Raw genomic sequence first — 20,952 nt, 5'->3', positions numbered from 1 at the left:
TTGATCCTGTTTTGATTCCTCCGGGAGCAGGGGAGTCTGTGCCGTAGTTCTCTGCGTGGTCCGCGGAATCTTCAAGGGTCCTTGAGACCTTTATTCAGGGGATCCACTAACAGCAAGACAGGATGTGCCTTTCTGACTCTCATTCTTTCTGGAGTTTTCCGGAGGCCCCACCAGGTGTGACGTTACCACAGGCTGCAAGCAGGGGTGAGAACCCAGCCGTCTGCTATTAAGCCGGACAGGCAAGGGATTGGCAAGACTGTAAAACGAAACCACTCTTTTATGGAAAACAGGCTCATAAAAATGTTACTTATGTTAACATGTTTTCCACAAAAGAGTCCTCTACACGTAGATTCTGTGTTTGGGGATGAGCAGAAAATAACCAGAACTGGTTCACACTATGAGCAAAGTATTATACCAGTCAGTCAGTCAGTCAGTCTCCCAGGTGGTCTGAATTCCAGCTGAAGCTTCCCTCTCCCCTCGAGCAAGCTGCCTCCTCTCTGGCCCACGGGCACTGGATGGTTCCCAAGAACTCCTCCTGGTTCAGCATATTAAGTCTCTTCAAGGTCTTCTCCCATGAGACCTGGGAGCTCCCCTCAGATGGGGACCCCACTCCCCTCGCCAGTGTCGGTCTTCTCTGAATGTTCAGGAAACAGGAACCATAGCCACGCACTGTAGGGACATTCAGGTGAGACCGTGACTGTGGAAAAGCTGTGGACACGGAAAAGCACCAGATACACATGAACTTTAACAAAGACCTGAAAAGCTAAGCATAAATATGGACACCACATACCAAAGATGAGACAAAAGTCTGAAGTGAGATGCTTGTCAAAAGTATTCTGAGACTTTATTAATTCGTACCTATTGAAGAAAAAAAAAACCCTATATACAGCTATGTGCACAAAACTCGAAAGACCAGAAGCAATACATCTCTCTGGCGTGGGCCTTACCATTACTCCTTATTTAAAACACACTAGATTTCCCCATGACTATAAAAATGACATGGTCATTGTAGAAAATTTGAAAAATAGGAGAAAGCATAAGAAGGAAAATAAAAATCACCCATAATCCCACCACTCAGAGATAACTTAACATTTTTGCTGTATCTCTTCTATGCTTAAAAAAAAAAAAAAACATTTTATATGTGTTTTACACGAGTGACGTCACACTAAATACAGTTTTGTGTCCTGCTTTTTTCACTTCGCATGGCATTAGGAACATCTCCCCATGACGTTACAAATTCTTGGTGAATATGAATGCACCGGCCACTTGTTCGGCCCCACGTGAGGACTGGGCGTTCGCCCCGGGCTGGGCACCACGCTGCCTGGATGGGGAATAAATAGAAGAGACGCCAGAAAAGCAGGTGCGGGATTGCTGAGTCCACAGCACAGATGAATTCTGGGCTGATCTCCTTCCCTGGGAGGGAGTCCGGCTCCGAGCAGGATTTCCCTGCTTCACATGAGGGCTTGCTGGCAGGTTCATTCATCTGAGATCAGGCCTGGCCAAGGTCTGTGTCACGAGGCTCTGACACGAAGGTCAGCCAGGATAGGGAGCATTTCTGAACTGACAGTGTCAGTCAGTGGAAAACGCGGCTCTGCTTGCTCCCCGGCTAGTTAGTTAACTCCTTTTCAGGAGCGAGGTTAGGAGGAGTCAGGGTCCTCTAAAAAGACCCTGCTCCGAGCAGCTTTGGGCTTTCAGCTCCGTGGCTGAGCGAGGGTCAAAAAGCAAGAGCAAATGAGAAAAAGAGTAATCACCCCAGATGGCTCAGGGAACAAGAGCAGGGTAGGCGGGTGATGTCCACTGCAGCCTCTGGACGGGGCCCAGCAGCCGGGCCAGCCTGCCTCGCCTGGTAGCCGATGGTCTTGCTGCGACACCACTCGAGCAGAATCTGCTTGATGCTGCTGGCGCTGGCCACTCCGAAGCTCTGTGAGCGCTTCAGCTTTCCCCGGGTCTCGCCCTTCCCCCTGCGGAGAGAGGGCAGGCCTGCTGGGGGCTGGGGGCCAGGGGGCTGCCTCTCAGCTGCCATCTGCTCCGGGAATGTGCCCCACCAGCTCTGCTCACCCAGGGAGATGCTCTGTCGGCAGGCAACCTCCCAGCCCCACGCCCACATCCAGGCGTGCGCCCCGTGTCCCAGCTGCACTGCGTCCACTGATGGGGTCCGGCAGGACCAGCCCCCTTCCAGCCTCCAGGCCCCCTGTGTACTTCCCACACTGGCGATCCTGCGGCAGAGGACCTGAGCCCACATGGCCCATGCCCCTGCCCTCTGCTTGGAAAACCCTCCTCGCCTCCTCCATCCCACCCTTCCTCTGAGCTCCTTCCGAGGCCGCCCTCCCTCATGGTTTCCTATTCTAGGCCCCAAAGACACTCTTTATCGGCCAAGATCAGGTTGTCTGGGTCAGTGGGACAGTTCCTGTGTCTGTCCCCCTCACCAGAGTCAGAGCCTTGGGAGCCAGGACTGGGGGGTCATTGTCTCATAGGCCTGGGCCAACCCTAAATGTAACAGGAATCAATACCACTCACTGACAGGAGGGCTGGATAAACATGCAAAGGTGGCCCTGTTTCTAATGGGGCGGGCGGTGTAGTGTGACAGGGAGCCAGTGGTACTGGGGTCTCACTGTGTCACCTCCAGCTTCTGCTGGGAATCCCAGTGACTGCCCTCTGGTCTCCCCAGTCATGCCTGGAAACTAACCTGTCCAGTTGGATGAGGGATGTGGGTGTGAGGGTGCCTAGAGTTCCCTCTGGGAATGTGGGAGAGGGGCTGGGGTCTCATCACAGCCTCCCTTCCCAAAACTGGAGCCACCTGCCCCTCAGCCGGCCCTGTAGCCAGCCCTGACCTATGTCTTGCCTGAGAGGTCACATCTTGGGGAACTGCCCTCGGGGGAACAGGACAGGGCCAGCTTTGCTCTGCCTGCCTGCCTGACCCCAGTGTGGGCTCAGGCTTTCTTTGGGGGCCCAGACTGGTCTGGGAGGGTGCTAAGAGCATCCATACTTGCCGGCTCCTGTGTCCTGCTCCCATTTCTCAAACAATGCCTTCCGGGCCTGTGCCTCCGAGGTGCGGGGCAGCGTCTGTGACCGCACCAGCTCCCGGCGACGCTCCCCCTGCCGATGGGCCTGAGTCGTGGCTGGCGGCTGTGTGGAGGGGGGCGACTGGGGTGGCGTCACCCGAGGTGGGCTGAGGAGAGACCACCGAGTCAGGAGCACAGATCTGGCCATCACTAGCTCGCACAGGCCCCGGGCCTCCACCCCACTGAATGTGAAATGAGGCAGCGGCGGGGCTACAGGCAGAGAGGAAGCACCCCTGTTCCAGCCCCCAACCGGTTCCGCAGGTTTTTGGAACTGAGCTGCTGTCTGAGGCCGGCCTAGCCAGCAGTGGGCCCCCTCTCTGCACATAATCGCCCCTCGGCAGGTGTCAATGCCTGGGGTGGGCGGGGGCGGCCTCCTGGCAGGACAAGCACCCAGAACCAGCCCCACCAGGATCAGGCCCCCTCCTCGCCACCAGTAAGTAAGATCCCCTCTGTTTCCCCCCTAAAACAGTTTGTCAGAAAGTCACAATTCTCCTTTTATTATTAAGAGGGGGAGAAAAAAGCCAAGCCAGCCCCCACCCAACACCCAGCTCCGATCACAGTCCAGAGGGCCTGGGGGCAGCGCATGGGGACAACCGGAGGCCAGGAGGCAGCCTGTAACACAGGGAAGCCCCCACAGACCTCCCCCAGGGTAAGGGACTCTCCAGGTAACTCCTCAGTCCACAAGCAGGAAGCCCCCAGCTCAGAGGGAGCCTAGCCAGGATGGCTGAAGATCCATCCTGTGGGGACTGAGAAACTCTCTCCAATCTTTGGACAGACTTGCTTTGAAGGATCCTTAAAGAAACCAGCCCTCCGCCGTATTGCTCCAAACAAAACTCTCTACCAAGCTTCGCTGCCTCATTTCTCCTCTCAAACCCCACTAGGCGACACTGCTGCCTTAGTTCTCCAGAGGCACCAAGCCAAGGAAGGTGCCTCCTCCTGGGGTTGGCACTGGGAGCTCCGTGCAGGGGCCTGGGTAGCCTGGGTCCAAGGCCAAGGCCAGACACTTCCTGGGGAGTGACGACCCTGCCACTGGGAACAGGGGCCCTGACTCGCCTGTTATCGTTCCTGCTGGCCGTCACCCCCCCATAGCCAGAGCTGGACAAAGTCCGTGGGAGGGAATAGTTCTTCTCTGCGGGACAAAGGGAGGGAGAGAAATAACAAACCCTGGCCTTGGGGAGGGCCACCACTGCCTGACTCCCATCCTTTGACCCCACCCTGAGCTAGTCACCCAGCATCACTCTGGGCACTGGCAGGACCTCTGGGCTAAGCTGACCCTGCCTGGGCCAACAGTTGAGGAGAAAGGATGCTGGAACATAGAGCAATGACATAAAAGAGGTCCTTTAAAGTACTCCTCACTGCATTTGAGAGCACAGAGCCCAGGGCCTTCTGTGCTGCATATCCAGTAGATACCATGTTACCAAGCCCTCATTCTGGAAATCCACAAAGCCCGACCCCAGGACACACCCTGGGGCCTGATCACAGGTCCAAGACAGCCCCAGGGGGACCATGCCAGGTTTGTTACACACACAGTGTGCAGGGCAGGCGGCCACCTTCTAACCACAGCCTTGATCTGCAGTAAAAGCCATGGTCGTACCCCGCAGGATGAGGCTACTTCACAGCACCTCTGGGAGACGAGCCGGGAAAGATGGGCCCCATCTGATGGAGCAGGCGAGCTGGGGACGGGGGTGGCAGTGACAAGCAGAGTGGGTAGGGCCCGGCCCCAGGATTTCTGAGTCTCTTGCAAACCACCCCCAGCCCCTGACCTCCCTCCCATTTTGAGGTCATGGTCTCCTGCTCCTACCACTGGGACTGGGAGTCCAGGATGTGCTGGCCTCGCTGAGGCTTGAGCTGAGGCCCCCCAGGATGGCAGCAGACGTGGGCGAGAGAGCTGTGGCTGAGGTCTCCCCAGAGAACTTCTCGGAGACTCGTGTGATGGCCGTGACTGGCTGGTGAGGCTGCCGCAAAGAGAGGCTCACAGGTCGAGGCTTGAGGGGCTCTGGTGTTGGGATGGTTTGGGCGGCTTCGGGGGGCCCATCACCCGGACCTGAAACAGGTGACCAGCAGGGGTCGGGGGGTTTCAGCCATGGCATTGACAGGGGCCTCAGAACCACCCAGGAGGACTCCAGCCTCTGTGAACTCTCCTCTCACCTCCTCCAGGAAGGCCTCCCTGATCACTCCTGCCTCCCTGATCTCCCCCTACTGGGGAAGTCTCACTGCTCCAACCAGAGGTGATGCCTGCTCCAACATTCCCTAATAGATAGTTCAAGAAATAGTTGCCTGTCAGTCCACTCTCTACCCTGCTCAGTGCTTGGACAATTCCCCAGTCCCTGCGGGTATTCCTCCAGCCAGCCCTCCTGGGCCATCAGCCCCCACCTGCCCCAGGCTGGTGCCCGTTCTCCACGATGTACGAGTTTGAGGTTCTCCTCATCTCCGCCTCGCTGGCTTCGTCATGGTGATCCACACTCTACAGAGAGACAAACACCGCGGAGGCCCAGTCAGCCGGGGCCAGCTGCCCACCCCGAAATCAATTCCCAAAGCTCCCCCTGGTTCGAGCAGGGCAAATGCTTTTGAGAGAGACAGACCCCAGGAGGTATGGTGATGGGCCAGGGTCACCCAGGAGGCTAGGGGGACTCAGCCCCAGCAGTTGAGCCCCCGAGATCCTGGAGGCAAATGGCTCCACTGGACACATTCCAGACCCCCAAGATGCTAGGGACAAAAGTCAAGACAGAGTTCCAAAGGACTGTTCAAGGTGGCCCTACCCGTCCCCAAGGCTGGACCGGGTGACGGGGGCTGGGAGAGCCTGGCCCCTGCTCGTGCCAGGGGCTGCCTGTGTGGGAGCAGCCTAACCCAGCGACACACGGTCTTTCTGGGCCAACAATGGGCCTTGGAGCCCAATGGTGAAGCCTTACCATTGGATGCAGGGTCACAAGATTTGCCTGGATGTCCAGAGTACTGGGGCCTGACTGGCTCCTTGAGGCCCCTCCATCCCCTCTGGGCTGCAGCGGTGGGGAGTGTCATGCAGAGAGAGAGCCCAGACCAAGGGCCAGCAGGGGAACCCGCCATCCAGGCTGTGCTGCCGGCCCCTCCTGGGTCTCAGTTTCCCTGTTTGAGATAAGGGAGTAGGCTAAAAAAGCATCTACCACTTCAACCCCTTTCTGGCCATGCCACTTAAACCAACATGCTCTGTCCTCCCAGGTAGGTGCTACCACACCCATTTTACAGATGGGACCCGAGGGCTCAGAAAGGGGATGTGTGCTGTGCAAGGTTACACAGTGAGCAGCAGCTGAGATGAGGCCAGGAGGGACATTATCCTCAACCTTGGCCCTGCCTTTCTCACAGTGAAGGAGGATGGAGGGCTCAGAGCATCTGTGAGGCTGGTGGGTCGGCCTGGCAAGAGGGGTACAGGGGCAGACGCCTATAAGGGGCTCTACCAAGAGCCCACAACGGGTGGCTTGAGAGGTTGGCCATACCTCTCCTTAGATGGCCGCACATCTCCAGATGGGTCCCCTTGTCTGCTAGGTTCCCAAATGACAAAAGCCCATCCCTGGCCCCCGACGGCTCATCCATGCCACCCTACCCATCCATGGGGAATCAGTCTGGCGGGGGAGCCAGCACCTTGAGCAGGCGGCGAAAGGCTAGCATGAGGGCGCACGCCTGAGACAGACTTCACCCAGCCCAGGGGGTCAGAGAGAGCCTCCCAGAAGCAGCGGGGCTGAGCCAGCCTGGAGTGAGCCAGGCAGACCAGGAGTGGAAGCCATGCCCCGCAGAGAGACTAGTGTCTGCCAGAGACATCAAGGCACAAAGCATTCAGATCCAGTGGCTAGAGAAGCAGTACACAGTCCAAGGTGCCAGCCGGGAGAACTCGGACATGACTCCTTGGACAAGAAGGAACTGAAGGTCATCAGTTCTGGGTTTTAGGAACATCCTTCAGAAGCCAGTGAGACAGTGGCATGGAAGGGGGTGACCAGATGGCCAGGTACCTCCCTACTCCTGGGTAGGGACCCAGGGAGGAGAGATGGGGCAGTGAAGGAGTGGAGGGCAAAAGGGATTCCAAGGTTTGCAGGGAGTAAGTGAATGTGGAGGAGGGGGAGACATCACACCTCTTCTAGGCAGGGGCTTTGGGCCTGGCTGACGTGACCTGGGGGGGTGGGGTTGGTGGGAACTGCAGCCATGAGGCGCGGGGAAGAGGTCTGAGGGACTCTCCCTGATGGAAGAGGTAGGACAACGTTTACAGGCTGAGAGAAAGGCTCCAGCAGGGGGAGGGACACTCGGAGAGGTTGGGACCCTGGGGAGAAAGGAGAGGACGGGACTTGAGCCCGGGGAGAGACTGGGCTTGGAGAGGAGGTGACCATTCAACTTCCAATTCAGAAGGACGGAGCAGGAAGGGCTAGGCTCACTGGCAGGAACAGTGGAGAAGTTGAGGGCGGCCATCTCCTTGTGCCTCAGAGTGTGGAGGGCACCCCTAGAGCCACAACGAGCCTAACCTGAAGCCAGCTCAGCAGAAGGAGGAGAAACAGCCAGCCTATCCTGAATCCCGGACCCCACCTGTCACCAGGCTCTCAGCTCTGGGGGCCGTGTCCCCCTCCACCCCCCCATACTCTGGTCCGACAGGTTCCACAGGTCTACACAGGGGCCTGGAGAGATGGGCTGATGGTGAAACCATTTTCCCAGGAATGTGGGTCTCTCTGGGGGACGCCTGCCCCTGCACGTTGCAGGCTCCTCACCCCCCAGGATGACCCAGGGGACCAGAAGCCACAATCAGACAGGAAGTAGTTTCAGGACTAGGTGGATTCCTGCCAAGGGGTCTCCAGCAAAGCAGGAGGGAAAGGGGATGGGGGCTGAGTCATGCTGGGAGGCTGGAGTCCCAGGTTCCCCCTGCCCCTCCTCCCCCCTCCCCCACTCCAGGACTGGAACTCCTGCTCACCTAAGGAAGGGGCTCCAACCACGCCTCAGACCAAAGGGCTGTTCAGAGACCACCCTCCATCCCACCACACAAGCTTGGGGGTCACCCCTAACCTTACGCCATGACTAGAGGCAGAAGCAGAGTCAGGCTGGGGTTTCTCTGTCCACAAAGCACTCATGCCTTCCAAGAGCAGGAAGGACAACTCAAGACAAACTTGTGAGGCCCAGGGAGTGGGGTGGGGAGAGTGGGGTATCCACCCCAGCGCGACCTGAGCCTCAAGCCACAGAGCTGGGCTGGGCCGTGGTCCCCAAGCCCACCCACAGGGCCCCCAGCTCCTTCCTTCCCTTCAGCCACAGGGAAGGGAACCAGGGGAGGGGACCTCTGTGTGCTGGGGCCAAGATAAAATCACTGGAGAGCCCAGAGGACGGGATGGGTCCTGGGGAGCTGGCTCGAGCACCTCCAAGATCTGGGCTTTGTTTTAAGAAGGGGGAGGCTTCCAGGAGGGAGCCCAAGCCTGGGAATGTCAGGAAGAGAGACTGGGGATGGGTAAGTCCGAGTTCGGCGACCCTCTCCCTGGGGAAGTTTGCATACACTGCTGTGAGGGCAGGAATCTTAGTTTGGGCATCCCTGGTGCTGCCAGACCCCACGCGGGCTCGTGCATGGACAGGGGAGCGTCTGTGTGCCCAGCACAGCCCCCGACGTGTGTGCGGCCAGAGTCCCCAGCCTGAGCCCCAGCCTGAGCCCCAACCTCGGCTGCCCCACCCTCTGCCTCCTCCACCCTCTGCCTCCTCCCGGCTCACACCATGGTTTTAAGGACTCATTTCAAACTTCTCCCCAAAGCATTTAGCACTCTTATCACACAGTGTGTCTGGGAAAGGAAGGCAGATAAGGCAAGTCTGGTTTCTTTCACGGTCAGACCTCGACGCTGCTTCTGCCAGTCACTCCTGAGAGGCTCCACTGCCTCTGACATGGGGACCTGGTGGCTCCTGCTCAGCCGAGGGACATTTCCAGGCCTGGCCTCAGGCTGCTACCATCCACTGAAGGTCCCCAGCCAGCTCCCTCCACTAGTCAGACCACCGCTGTGGCTCTGTGGACATGCTTACAAGCCAACTTGGCTGATGTCACCGTTATAGCCACCCAGCCCACGCAGCACAAGGGGCAAAGCAGGGCAGGGCCAATCCCCCTTAGAGACGAGGAAACTGAGGTCCAACTGAGAGATGTCCCCAAGGCCTCACAGAAAATGCAACAAAAGCAGTTCTTGTTTGCTCCAGGGTCTCAGGCCTCCTACAGGGAGTCCTCCCTGATTTCTCCCACCCTACTGCCTTGCCCTCTCGCTCCTCCAGGAGCCTCCCTTACTACTCACTGCCTAGCAAGCTCAAGGTCTGCCCACACAGAAGCAGATTACTAGATCAACTCATTCTGCATTGACCCCAAGGCATATACATAGGTTGACTATGCCCCACCTCCAAGCCCCGCAGTCCCGATTGAATCAGAAGGAAACAAAAGGGTCTCAGCAAAGGGTCTCTAAGTCTCATTGCTGGTTACAGAGGGGCAGTGTAACACCAGCCCCCGCAATGCCTGACCACCGCCAGCACTGGCTCTAGTGTGTGGATGAGACCCTCACACCCAGACCCCCTGGGGGCACAGACACAGGCGTATGAGAGGTCAGACAGCCCCGGCACCCAGCTGTGACTGTCCAGTCTTGCCCAGGAGCCCCGATTCCTTGTTCACAATCCAGTGTCCGATCACAAGCTGCCAGGCACAGCCCACGAGCAAGAACATGTGGATAACTCTGTGCAGCACCCCTCACTGCCAGAAACTGGCTGCGAGCCCGTGCCCACACCCCTGAGAGGTGGGCTGCAAGAGAAGTGGGGAGCAGTGCCTCTGGTCGGGCGGGGGAAGCGGCCTCAGGCCCAGGGAGCTGGTGCTCAGGGGCTGCAGAGTGTCCGTCCGACCCCACTGGACACCTTGAGCGTCCTCCACCCGCAGTGCTCAACTACGCCTGCTGTCCCTCCTCCTCTCAGGCCTTCTGAAATCCAGAACCTACTCCCCAGCCGTGTCTCCCTCCTCAACCTGCAGCGGGCTGCAGCATTCCCGCTGACCCCCAATCTCTTCTTCCTGAAGGGGTCCCCTCTCTCGATGTCTAAGAGTGGGCTTTCCAGAGCCTCTGAGCTCCCTGGCAGCTCCTCAGCCTCTTCCCAGGGTTCCTGACTCACCGTCTCCTGCACAGCTGCCTGGAAGGCCTCACCTGATCTTGCTTCAACCACCAGCTCTGGCCTGATATCTCCCTAACCTCTGGCCTTGGCTACTCTCAGCCCACCAGATCTGTGACTCCATCTGCTCCAGGACAGCTTCACCTGGATGTCCCACAGCCCCACACCCTCAGCACAACCCAGATGGAAACTGGCATCTCCACCAGATCTGTGCCCCAGTAGTCCCCCGGCAGGGCTTCGCTCTCTGCCCCCCTGCTCATATCCAAAGACCATCTCACCCTGATGATTCCCCCTTGGAGATCTCCGTCCAAGGCACCCCAGCTCTCCCGCTCCCCAGCGCTGCTCCTGCTATGGCCGTCCTCTCTTCTTGGACCATCACAACTAAGTCCCCCTATCTCCAGCCACCCTCCAACCTGCCATCCATCCTTGAGGGCGCTTGTCAGATACAAGGAGGACCCTGTCTGTCCCCTGCCCAGTGCCCCACTATCCCCATAACCCAGAGAACTAGCTTACCCCACATTGGCCAATTCCCACTGAAAAACTGTTAGACGACTGAAGACACATCTCTCACACGAACGCGTGGATTCGTGTACGTATACGTATTCATGTGTGACTCCAAGAGTAGTTTTCTAAAACTTGGACAGCTGCCTCCACATGCAGATGAGTAGCAAATGTGTGTTAAAATAAAACCTCAGAAACAGCCGATGACACAGTTTATCAGGCACGTGTGAGCTCACAGTGGTGATTTTATAGCGTGGCCAAGGAGTGTTGATGATTGTAGGACAGAATTAAGTGTATCCATATTTCCAGACACTTCACACAGCACTGGGACACCCGGGGGCTCAGCCATCAGCACGTTTAAGAACCCCACCTCCACCCCAAAGCAAAGCCCAACTCCCCGGCCCAGAATCCGGGGGCCTTTACAACTCGCCCTTCCACTCTCATAAGCACCAGGGTCCCTCTGGTCAGTGAGTCCTTTCAGGCCCTTAGAGGCTCTAGGCACAGCCCCCACACCCGCCCCTGCACTAGCAGCAGCAGACCCTAAACCTCCAGCACAAAGCCGGCCTGAGACACCCACTAGGACGGGACTGCTGTCCGGCTGCCTGCACTGCTGCTACTGCTTGGTCTGGGCCATCTCCCACACAGGCTGGGACATCCAGGGGCAAGGGCTAATCTGATCCCCCTCCTCCTGGTCCCTTGAGGTGCAGCCCAGCTTACACAAGGACTCTGCGTGTGTGATGGATTGAACCAAGGAGGGACAGCAGGTGCAGGCTACCCAGACCCTGGAAACCCAAGCCCAGGGCACATGCCTGGGCAGGGTGGAAAATCCCACCTAAGGGCCACTGCACACACCATGGGAACATTCTAACCTGCCACTCCAGGAGGCCCCACGCTCAGGGGAGTGACTGGTCCACACCGGCCTCCGCCCCACCCCCACGCGGTGTGGGCCTCTGGCCGGTCACTGACCCCAGAAATCTAGACTGCCCACGGCTCTTTCCCACTGGTTCCCCTGTCTCTTCTTTCATGGTAAGGATTTACGCCTGCAAGTTTCCAAATGCCCGGCTGCACCCCAACAGACTGCATTCTCCTCCGCTCAACACACAGAAGGGCTTGAGTTCTCAATCCAGGTTAATCAATAACTCAAGCCTTCAGGGTTCAGTGAAGCGGCAACGCGGGTAGCGCGTGAAAGGAGGTGGGGGGGGGGGGGGTGAAGGGTTGCCGACCGTTCCAAGACACAGGCCCGGGGCAGTGTCGAACAGAGAGGGGTAGCACTTCAGCGCCCAAGCCCTTAGTGCCAAGGCACAGTGGAGAGAGGGGAACAGAACAGGGCACGCCTGCAAAGAAGGGAGGGGCCCGAGACAGGTGCAGAGGGCAGGCTAAGCCGGTTTCTCCGAATGATGGCCGGACCCCCACAACCGAGTCGCAGCGGCGGGTGGCGGGACAGCCCCGGCACCGGCACGCACTCCGGACCTAGCGGCGGCGGGGGTCGCGGAGTCCCCCTTCCCCGGCGCCTGAGCACAGACGCCCGCGCTCCCCGAGGCTCACCTGGCCGCGGCCGGACAGCGAGAAGGTGGCGTGGCTGGCGAAGCGCGCGGTGCCCAGGCGGGGCGCACGGTCTGGGACGCCGGGGGCGGGCGGAGGGCTCGGCGTGCCGGGCGCGGGGGTCAGCCCGGTCGCCAAGCCCAGCGCCTCCACCTGGCGCCTCAAGCGCTCGAGTTGCGTCTGCAGCCGCTGGTTGTCGCGCTGCAGCTCGGCCACCGTGCGCGCCAGCGGCCCGGCCAGGCGCAGCGCCTCGGCCACGCGCTGCTCCATGACGCGCTGCAGCCCCTGCATGTCCTCGTGCAGCGCGCGAACCGCGCCCTCTAGCGCCGCCTCGTAGCGGCCTAGCGCCTCGCGCACAGTGCGCGCCTCCTCGGGGTCGGGGGCCGGCTCCATGACCGAGCCGGGCGGGCGGGTCTCAAGGAGAGCGGGTCTGGCCCAGTGAGCAGCCGAGCTCTACAGCTCTGAACCACAACTGGCCTCCCAGGGCTGGGTTCACCTGAGGGGCGGTGGGAGGGGCGGGCAGAGGGCGGGGCGAGCCCGGCGAGCCCCGGGAATGGGCGCCGCTTGGGGGCGGGGCCTGGGGGCGGGACCTGGCGGCTCGGGGTCACCCCCAACCCCAGCCCCTGTGACCCACGCGATGCGGCGAGGGGGAGTGTCGACAGTGGCGCCTGAGAAGAGCTCGCCCAGCCTCTCGTCTCCCTCGGTGCGGAGCTCAGGGGGAGTGCCAAGGCGGAGACCCCCTTGACCCTGGAGAAGCAGTGTGCGACATGTGGGAGGGACTGCCGGCCGTCAGAGGAAGGCCTCGACCCCCAAGTGGACTTGATTTAGGAGACAGCGGACGTGGGTTATGCGTTCCCACAGGGCTGTCACTCTCAGGGCCCAGGTACTACTGGGGTAGGGATCCCCCACTGCTCTGGGGGACCTGAGAGCGGCAGCAGTAACCCCCAGAACTGTCACCCTGTGCACATGACTGCCCGCTCTAAGCCGTGGACACGGCCCTCAAAAGCACATACTTACGTGTGGCATCTTGGCCTGGAATTTCTTGCACCTAAGGGAGAGTGAGACAGGTGGTGAAGTCTCTCCTTGTCTCTGCAATTATGCACTCTCCCCTCCCAGCCCCACTCTGTGTAACAAGATTCCTGTGTCCTTCCTGCCAGTGGTCACGGGGCTCCGAGCTCACTGAGTGGCCCCTGTTGGGGCATCCACAAGTGACTGAGGTCAGACAGAGAAGAGAAGGTGTGCTTAGGACCGAATCTCCAAATTCTTGGGTCAGAGACCATGAGACTAATCACCTCTCTCCCTCCATCAGAGTCTCCGTCCCTGGTCTGTATCCACAGGCCAGGACTCCCACCTCGATTCCCTCTCAACACCCCTTTCATGCTGGAACCCAGATATTTCTCCCTTCCATAACCCCCAACCTCCAAACATCACGAGAAAGGGAGGAATGAAAATAGCTTTTGCTTCAGAATGACAGAACGATGGGCAAAGGTGCTGTCTGATCTCACTTACATTGTAAAATTGATTTAAAATAAAAATGGGAGCATCTCCTCCTTCTTTGTGCAAAAAGCCTTTCCTGATTAGCCTTCTCCTTCCCAGGCCTGGCCCACTTGAAGGAGGGCTAGTGGCTGGGCAGGCACAGCCAGGTGGCAGGGGAACGAGAGGCCTGAAAGACTTGTTTCTGTCACACTGGGCTTCCAAAGATGTTTGCAGCCACAGACCTCCTGGACTGGCCTGCTCTGCCCCAAAGGAGCTGGATCAGCGTAACAGATGCTGAACGCCAATCCCCCCTCTCTCCCTCCTCCACAGGGACAGGAAGGAACACTGGGTTACCTAATCCAAGGAGCCTTCCAGCAATTATTTTATGAGAAAGTCAAATGCCAAAAGGCGTGCATGGGGTGTGTGTGTGTGTGTGTGTGTGTGTGTGTGTGTTTTGTAAGTAGCTCTCAGCACAGGGTGAGCCAGACTGCTCCCTGCATTCTTTCTCTGGGTGGAATCTTTGATAGAGACTAGGAGAGAGGCTTCTGCTACAGCTTCTGCCCCAAGTAGCACTCAGCCCCTCCAGGTCTGAGCACGGGAGCCTGGAGTTCAGAGACCCTGGTCTCTGCCAGGAAAGCCCAGCCACTTCCTTCGCAGGACCTGAGGAATGACCAGGTGGGGAAGTTTGGGCGGGACTGAACAGCCTGGTCCCTGTCCCCATAGCCGAAGTGAACCTGGGCCTGTGCCTGGTCCGGCAGCATAGAGGGGAGTCGGGGCAGGCAGGGGTCTGGCCTTCTCTCCCAGCTTCCCGGAGAAGGAAGGCTGGCTGGGTCTCTAGGCTGGGAACCCTAACGGTTGATATATTCTAGAGACTAGCTGCCCCGGATCCACCCACATTCTCCCACCTCAGGCAGGTTATCTGGTCTCTCCTGATGTACCATGACGACATCTGGGAGGGGCTGGGCAGGGCTCCATCTGTGACTGGCAAGGGCAGAGATGGGGCTTGCAGTGGGTTTTGGGCAGACAGTACCAGAATCATACCATCCCCCTTGGCTTCTCTGACTGCTGACTGTCAGACCACTGAGTCAGTAGCTGCAGATGAGCCTAGGAGAGGAGAGATGAACCAGGAGTGGGAGGAAGAGGGGCAGAGGGGCAGGGAGAGCAGGAGTGAGGGCGGAGGGGGTGATGCTGAGGTGGGGAGGGGGTGATCGACGACCAGTGCTACCCAAGAGCCTGCTCCACGCCACCTGGGGGGAGGCTGCAGCTTGCCCCAGGCCCCAGGGGCTCCTCTCAGCCATCCCCTCAAGGCCCCTCCTCCAACCCTCCCCCAGCTCCTGCCGGGTACCACACTGTGGAGGAGGTGAGGGCTGATGGACCCTGCTGAACTCCCTCCACATTCACCAGCCCTGATGTCAGCGGGCTAGCGAGGCCGACCTCCCACTGAGTCCCAGGGGCTCTGACACCCACCCTTCCAGCTTCCCTTCCCCTGGCTGTGACCTGTCCACCGCCCGCTGGTCCCTTGATCTGCTGTGCTGCTGGGCTGGAAGTAGGATGTGGGACAAGGCTTCCTGAGTCCCCTGCCGTCACCTCACGCAGTCAAATCCTTGCCAGGCCCAAACCATGAAGCCAGGAGATGAGATGGGGAAACGGAGGCCCCGGGAGGGACACGGACAGGCCCGAGGCCACAAGTAAGGTCCACAATGACAGGTGCAAAACCCAGGGCCCTGCCTCTAGTCCCAGCACCCCTCTGGGGGCAGCAGTCAAATCCAGCCAAGTCTGGGCAGCTCCTCCTGCTCCCAGTTTGCCTGGAGGCTCCTGTTCCCTGGAACTGCTCCTCAGAACTCTTCAGAACCCCCTCCAGGCCCTCCGGCACTGCCCCCTGGGGACCATCCCTCCTCCTGCCAGTCCTGACTGCCCTCCCACCCCCTCAGCTTCTCCTCCCCAGGGACCTTCCTGAGTGGCTGTTCTTTCCCTCACCCTTTAACCGTGGTCCCCAGGGTTCTGATCTGGGCCTGACCCCTTTCACCCGCAGACTCTTTCTGGGTGGTGTCACCCACCCCCACCTCCGTACCGATGACTGCCGCTTCTCCATCGCCAGCCCAGCCCCTCTCCATATACCCACCAGCCTCCAGCCCTCAGGCCTGAAGGTCCCACCCCCTCCCCAGACTCCTCAGGTCCCGAGAAGGCACACAAGGCTTACAGGGTGGGGAAAGGCCATAAGAAGTGGGATGGTGCAGGCCACTGCATTCCTGGGCCCACTTGTCAGGCCCACTCCTCCACCTTCTGCACCCGAGTCCCCGGGCGTGGGTGAGGTGCATATACACACTTGCGTGCATGTGTTGGACCCCATCCTCAGAGAGCTGGGGCTGTCTGTCTCAGCTGTTCATCCACCCCCACACCTGGAGAGACAACTGGCTTTAGAAAGTGCTCTGTGAACATGGGGTGATGGGATACCTCGAAAAAGGGGACTCACTTGGGAGCCAGTCGAACCTCCAGGATGGACTGAGATGGGTGACGGAGAGGGTGCGTTAGCGGCCACGATGAGCCACAGGGGGCTCACAGGTACTGCACAACCCTGTCTTGAAGGTCACAGCCTTTGCACTGAGTCAAAGGCAGCTGCCAACCTCACTGGTCACTTCAGCCCTCCAAGCCCCTCTGCCAGGATGGGCTCAGGTTGGAAGGTCAGGGGCCAGGCCAGACCCATTATCTGCCAGGCCCTGATGGGCCCTGCCTGCCTGCAGCCCTCAGCTTGCTGGGTGGCTGATGGGCCTGGGAGTTCTCATAATTGGGAAGGTGTGTGAAGCCAGTCATTCCCCACTCCCCAGGGTTCCCAGCTGCAGGCACCCAAAGGGAGTAGACTAACAAGGACCCAGTGGAGCAATGCACTCCAGGGCCGGACCCCTCGGCAAACAAAGGATCTCCCACCCCTCCTCTCCAATCTGAAATCCAGCCTCTGCCCTGGAAACTGTTGCCTTGTTATGAGATCCACATGGGTGTGGATGCAAGGCTTACGTTTATCTTTTCCTGCCAGGTTGCTGGGTTCGGGAGCCAAGGGGAATGCTAAGCAGGGAGGTGGGAGTGTGGTGGAGGCTGCGCAGGAGCCCGGGGGGCCAGTCGTGGAGGCCCCAGGCCTCATCTCCGGCCAGGACTAGGAGAGGGACACATGGGGCTCTGCCCTCTGCCCCAGAGCTCTGCCTGCCTGAACTCTCCTGAATCCTGGAACCCTGAGGCCCCTGCGTGGGGGGACGGAAGAGACCCCTGCCCCCTGGGTCACTCCAATTCCCCTCTACCAAACCCTCCTTTAAACTCCATCCCAGGGACACTCAGCTGGACACACATTTTCATCTTTCTCCCACGTATCTGAGGACGTGTCTGTGCATGTATCATGCTTGCGTGTCCCAGTGTGGGTGTGTCAGTGCGGAGGGAAGATGTGGGCATTGCAGAGTCTACAGGACCTGCACGTGTATGTGGCGTGTGGGGTGTGGGTACATTTCCAAGCACCTGTGTTTATAGGAGGGACTTTTATGCATTTGCTCATAAGTGCTGAACGTGTTCTAGACACACGCAAATGCATGCCTGCTGCACATGTGTCAGCGTAGAACGCACGCATGCCTGTATGTGTATGTTGAGCGTCTCCATATGCTTCCATATATCAAGCGTTTGTGTATCACTGTGTGAGTCTGACTGCACAAGTCAGGTGCCCCATCTCTGGCTGCCTCTTTAACCAGACCTAGAAGTCTGTCTCTAGAAGGTAGGGATCCTGGGCGCTCTGCGGAGACTTGCATACAAGGTTTTAAGGGTGGCCCTGATCTGGAGAGAGGGTAAGAGAGAGCAGACCTTCTCAACCCCCGACCAACGTTGGGCCCTCGTGGTCCTAGTGGAGGAGGAATTTCCCACGGGCCTCTGCTGAGGCTCAGGCCGCCCAGAGAACAAACAGCACACATCCCCGTGTGGAGGGGCCTGCCTCCTCCCAGCAAAGGCAGGGGCTGCGGAGGGTGTGGAGTGGAGACAGCTGCTTCCAGCCCAGATAAGGCCATGGGGCTCACAGTTTCCATTTCTAGGATCCCCTCCCCACTCAGGTCCCAGCTCCTAAGCCCTGGCCCCATGGCCTGGAAAGGTCTCCGCTGACTCACCCCAGCGCCCTGCCCCCACCTTGGGAACAGCACCCCACCACAGCCTGTCCTGGGCCACTGTGGTCTCTGGGGCAGGACAGCCCCGGCCTGGGGCCCTCACAGCTAATATCCTGACCCTTGTGCCTCTGAAAAGCCACACAGGAAGGAGCACTGGCCCCTCCTGTCCTCTTAGAACGACACTCCCTGCGTCTACGTGCTCGTGCAATCCGCTCCGCCAGCCTGGCTGCCCCGGCCCAGAGGACCCCGAGACCCCGAGGGGCGAGCAGTCATCATCAGCGGCAGAACTGGGCCTAAATTCTGGACTCATCCTCCCTTCTCCCCCGCTGCTCCACAACTTCCCACCCGAGGCCTGCCCCCTCCAGCCCTGCCTGGCCCGCCTCCCCTCCCCCTCCCTGGGCTATTTATAGGGACTGGGGGAGGCAGAGCTCCAGGGCTGTGGCTCCCTGGGCCTTCCCCAGGGGCCCCGCAGGCCAGGCAGTGTCTGCTTTCAGCCCAGCAAAAGGCTGTGTCACTCCAAGTAAGCAGTGGGGGTGGGGTGGCTGGGCAGAGGCAGGGGGCTGGGCTCTGGCCTTTGCCAGGGCCCTCCAAAGCCTTTTGCAGCCCACACACAAGCTGGGCTTCCTCAGAATCATTCTGGAGTCCCCCTTGGGGCTGGAGCGGTACGGGAGGTCTCTGCGGGCGCTAGCACCTCCTTGGGGAAGCCTGGAGGAGACCAGCACCCACACCACCAGGCTGCCACCTCCCCTGCAAGCCCCCCGAGTCTCCTTTCTCTAACAAAACTATCCCTCTGACCCATGACTCCCCTCCACCAACAGTGGGTCGAATGCCTTAAGGTGCATTTCAAGGCCCTTCCGGCAAAATGCACAAACTCCCACACTTCTGCCTTTGTGGCTGCCCTGGTCCCACTGCCTGAAGCATCCCTTCCACTTGCCATCCTGTCTGGCAGACTCCCTTCTTTAGGTCTTCAGAGCCCAGTTTAAATGCCACCTCCTCCAGGAAGCCGTCCCTGATGAGGCCTGTTAGCACTCCTCCCCTCCCCTCCCCGCCCACCATGCCCATTGAAATATATCCCTCCTCTCCTGCCCTGGCTCCCTCCTCCAGTGTGGAGCTGCTGTCTGTCTTGAGTAGTGATCTCTGGGGCTCCTGAGAGGGCAAGGCCCTGCCTCTCTCATCCCTCTGACCCCTGGCCCAGCCCCCAGCTCCATCAGCCATTTGAATGAGTGAGTGAAGGGAGGGGCGCCGAATGGAGCAGTGCAGGAACTAGTGACTGAACAGTGAATGGAAGTGGAGAGAACAGGGGGGCAGGAAAGCAGAAGAGACCCCACCTGTGTCTCCTGAGCCCTGGAGTGACTGCCTGGTGCCCCCACAGGTGGGAAGGTGGCAGGGGCAGCCCAGGCCAGGTCTCAGTGGCACGGCTCGGCCCTGGGCAGCCGCCAGCTCGGTCACTCTCATTCTTTCCAGATCAAAGTTCCCCCGGGGAACAGCCTGGAACCTGACACTGGCCTGGGGTGGGGGGACGGGGCCAGCTGGCACAGTTCGGGAGGAGGACGCGGAAAGGCAGGCACCTGTCCCCAGCTCCAGGGACCCCAGGCCAGCAGCCTTGGGAGGGGACTTCCGCACACCTACTTCAGCCCCAGCCCCATCCTTGGATAGGCCATACTGGTAGGTGGGGAACCCGTGGCTCTAGGCCCTTCTGTCCCAGACTCCCCAAGGACCCCAAACCCTCAGGGCCTCAGCGGCTCGGCTTCCTGCACGACCATCCCCCCACATCAGTTCTGACTCAGCCCCACCCCGTCTCCCAGCACCTTCCATCCAGACACCCTCCAGGTGTGTGTTTCTCTGTCTCCCAGTGTCTGTATCTATTTCTGTCTTGGCACCTTTCTGTCTAGACTCTCTGTACTTCTGTGCTTCTCTGTATTTTTCATTCTTGTCTCAGTCCTTACCCTGGTCTCTCTTTCCATCTCTCTGTCTCCCTAGACACGAAGAGTAACGATGGAGTGATTTGTCCACCCTTTCTTTTAAGGAAGGAGCTGTTTTCATGGCTCTCCCCCGTCTCCAGCCCCTAGTCCCTCCAGTCTACAGTGAACAGATTTTCCTGATGCTGAGATGAGGGTGGGAGAGGACAGACCCCACCGCCCCTGCTGCAGCCAGGCCTCCCTGGTGCCCTCAGGCTGCTGCGTCTGAGCCAGGCCTCGGTCAGCCCCAGGTCCAAAGCTTTATCAGTGACACTGGGCGAGCTGGAATGCTGAGCGTGATTCTGTCCTGGTGTTCCAACTGTCATCTCAACCTCCTTAGGTGGCTCTGGAGGTTGAGACGGGGCTTCCTCCTGGACTGAAGAAAGCCCCACCCCCTCAGGGGGACCTGTAGTCTGAGCTGTGGCCTCTTGTTGTCCTGGGAGATTCAACCTTCCCAGGGTGCTCCGGAGACGGAGAAAGAGGCTTAGACTGGACTGGAGAAATTTCAGCCTGCTCGGGGGGAACGGGAAAATGAGCAGAGCCCTCCTGCTGCTCTGGGGAACTTTCAGCCTCCTTAGCAGGCTCTGGAGTGATGACAACTGTGAGATCCAGGGGTTTGCCTATGGTACTAGGCACCACTGGATGCTGAGCTTCACCTGGCCCTGCAGGTGAGAACGTCACCTCATTATGTACTGGATGTTGAGCTGTGGCAGCTGTAGAGGTCTCTGGAGGCTGAGTTGGGGGCTCAAGCTGGACTGGAGAAGGTTCACCATTTCCTGAGGGGGCTGGAGGCTGTTCCGGAACCTCCTGCTCGACCAGTAACGGTTCCAACTGCTCAGGGGACCCTGCAGACTGAGATGAGGCCTCCTGTTGGGGCGGAGAAGGTCCAGCTTCACTTGTGGGCCCTGAAGTTATGGTGAGTGCAAGGTCCACAGGTTTAACAGTGACACTGGGCCACTGCAGAGACTGAGCTTGATCCTGGCCTGGAGGAGAAGCTGTTGTCACATGATCTTGAGAATGAGCTGGAGAGGGTTCGGCCTCAGCGGGAGACTGTGGACGCTGAGCTGTGCTTTCCTGCTGGGTTGCGGAAGGCTCTATCTCTGCTGGAGACTGAGCTGGGCTCTCCTGCTGGGTGGCTGGGTTCACCACCTCAGGATGCTCTGTGGG

The 20,952-nt window shown here is 59.3% G+C and overlaps 1 protein-coding gene across 8 annotated transcripts; it reads right to left on the bottom strand.

The window, feature by feature from the left end:
* Positions 1-814: 814 nt before the first annotated feature.
* On the bottom strand, positions 815-13,230 carry LOC141573578 (smoothelin-like protein 2). Of its 8 annotated transcripts, none has more exons than XR_012499397.1 (6): positions 12,225-13,230; positions 5,436-5,526; positions 5,211-5,312; positions 4,864-5,106; positions 2,987-4,191; positions 815-1,961 (listed from the first exon to the last, which is right to left on the bottom strand). XR_012499397.1 is itself a non-coding variant. In XM_074342501.1 (6 exons), exons 2-6 carry the CDS (start codon positions 5,972-5,974, stop codon positions 3,617-3,619), a joined length of 1,014 nt encoding a protein of 337 aa, XP_074198602.1. In that variant the 5' UTR covers positions 5,975-6,164; positions 12,225-12,362; the 3' UTR covers positions 815-3,616. The 8 variants fall into 8 exon arrangements, 7 of the variants coding, with proteins under 7 accessions (XP_074198602.1, XP_074198604.1, XP_074198600.1 ...); XM_074342501.1 differs by adding an exon at positions 5,972-6,164 and having other exon boundaries at positions 815-4,191; positions 12,225-12,362; XM_074342503.1 differs by lacking the exon at positions 12,225-13,230 and adding exons at positions 5,972-6,164; positions 10,692-12,218 and having other exon boundaries at positions 815-4,191.
* Between the last annotated feature and the right edge of the window lie 7,722 nt (positions 13,231-20,952).

Source organism: Camelus bactrianus, chromosome 16, assembly GCF_048773025.1.
Source record: "Camelus bactrianus isolate YW-2024 breed Bactrian camel chromosome 16, ASM4877302v1, whole genome shotgun sequence".
NCBI lineage: Eukaryota > Metazoa > Chordata > Mammalia > Artiodactyla > Camelidae > Camelus > Camelus bactrianus.
This window is presented reverse-complemented; position numbering and strand designations above follow the sequence as displayed.

Excerpts from the sequence above, each read along its gene's own strand:
- LOC141573578 (XM_074342499.1), bottom strand. The coding sequence starts at position 12,614 with ATGGAGCCGGCCCCCGACCCCGAGGAGGCGCGCACTGTGCGCGAGGCG. Across the intron at positions 5,313-5,435 it reads CGGGCACCAGCCTGGGGCAG|GGAATGTTGGAGCAGGCATC; the intron begins GTGGGGGCTGAT and ends ACTATCTATTAG. Across the intron at positions 4,192-4,863 it reads CTGGACTCCCAGTCCCAGTG|AGAAGAACTATTCCCTCCCA; the intron begins GTAGGAGCAGGA and ends TTTGTCCCGCAG.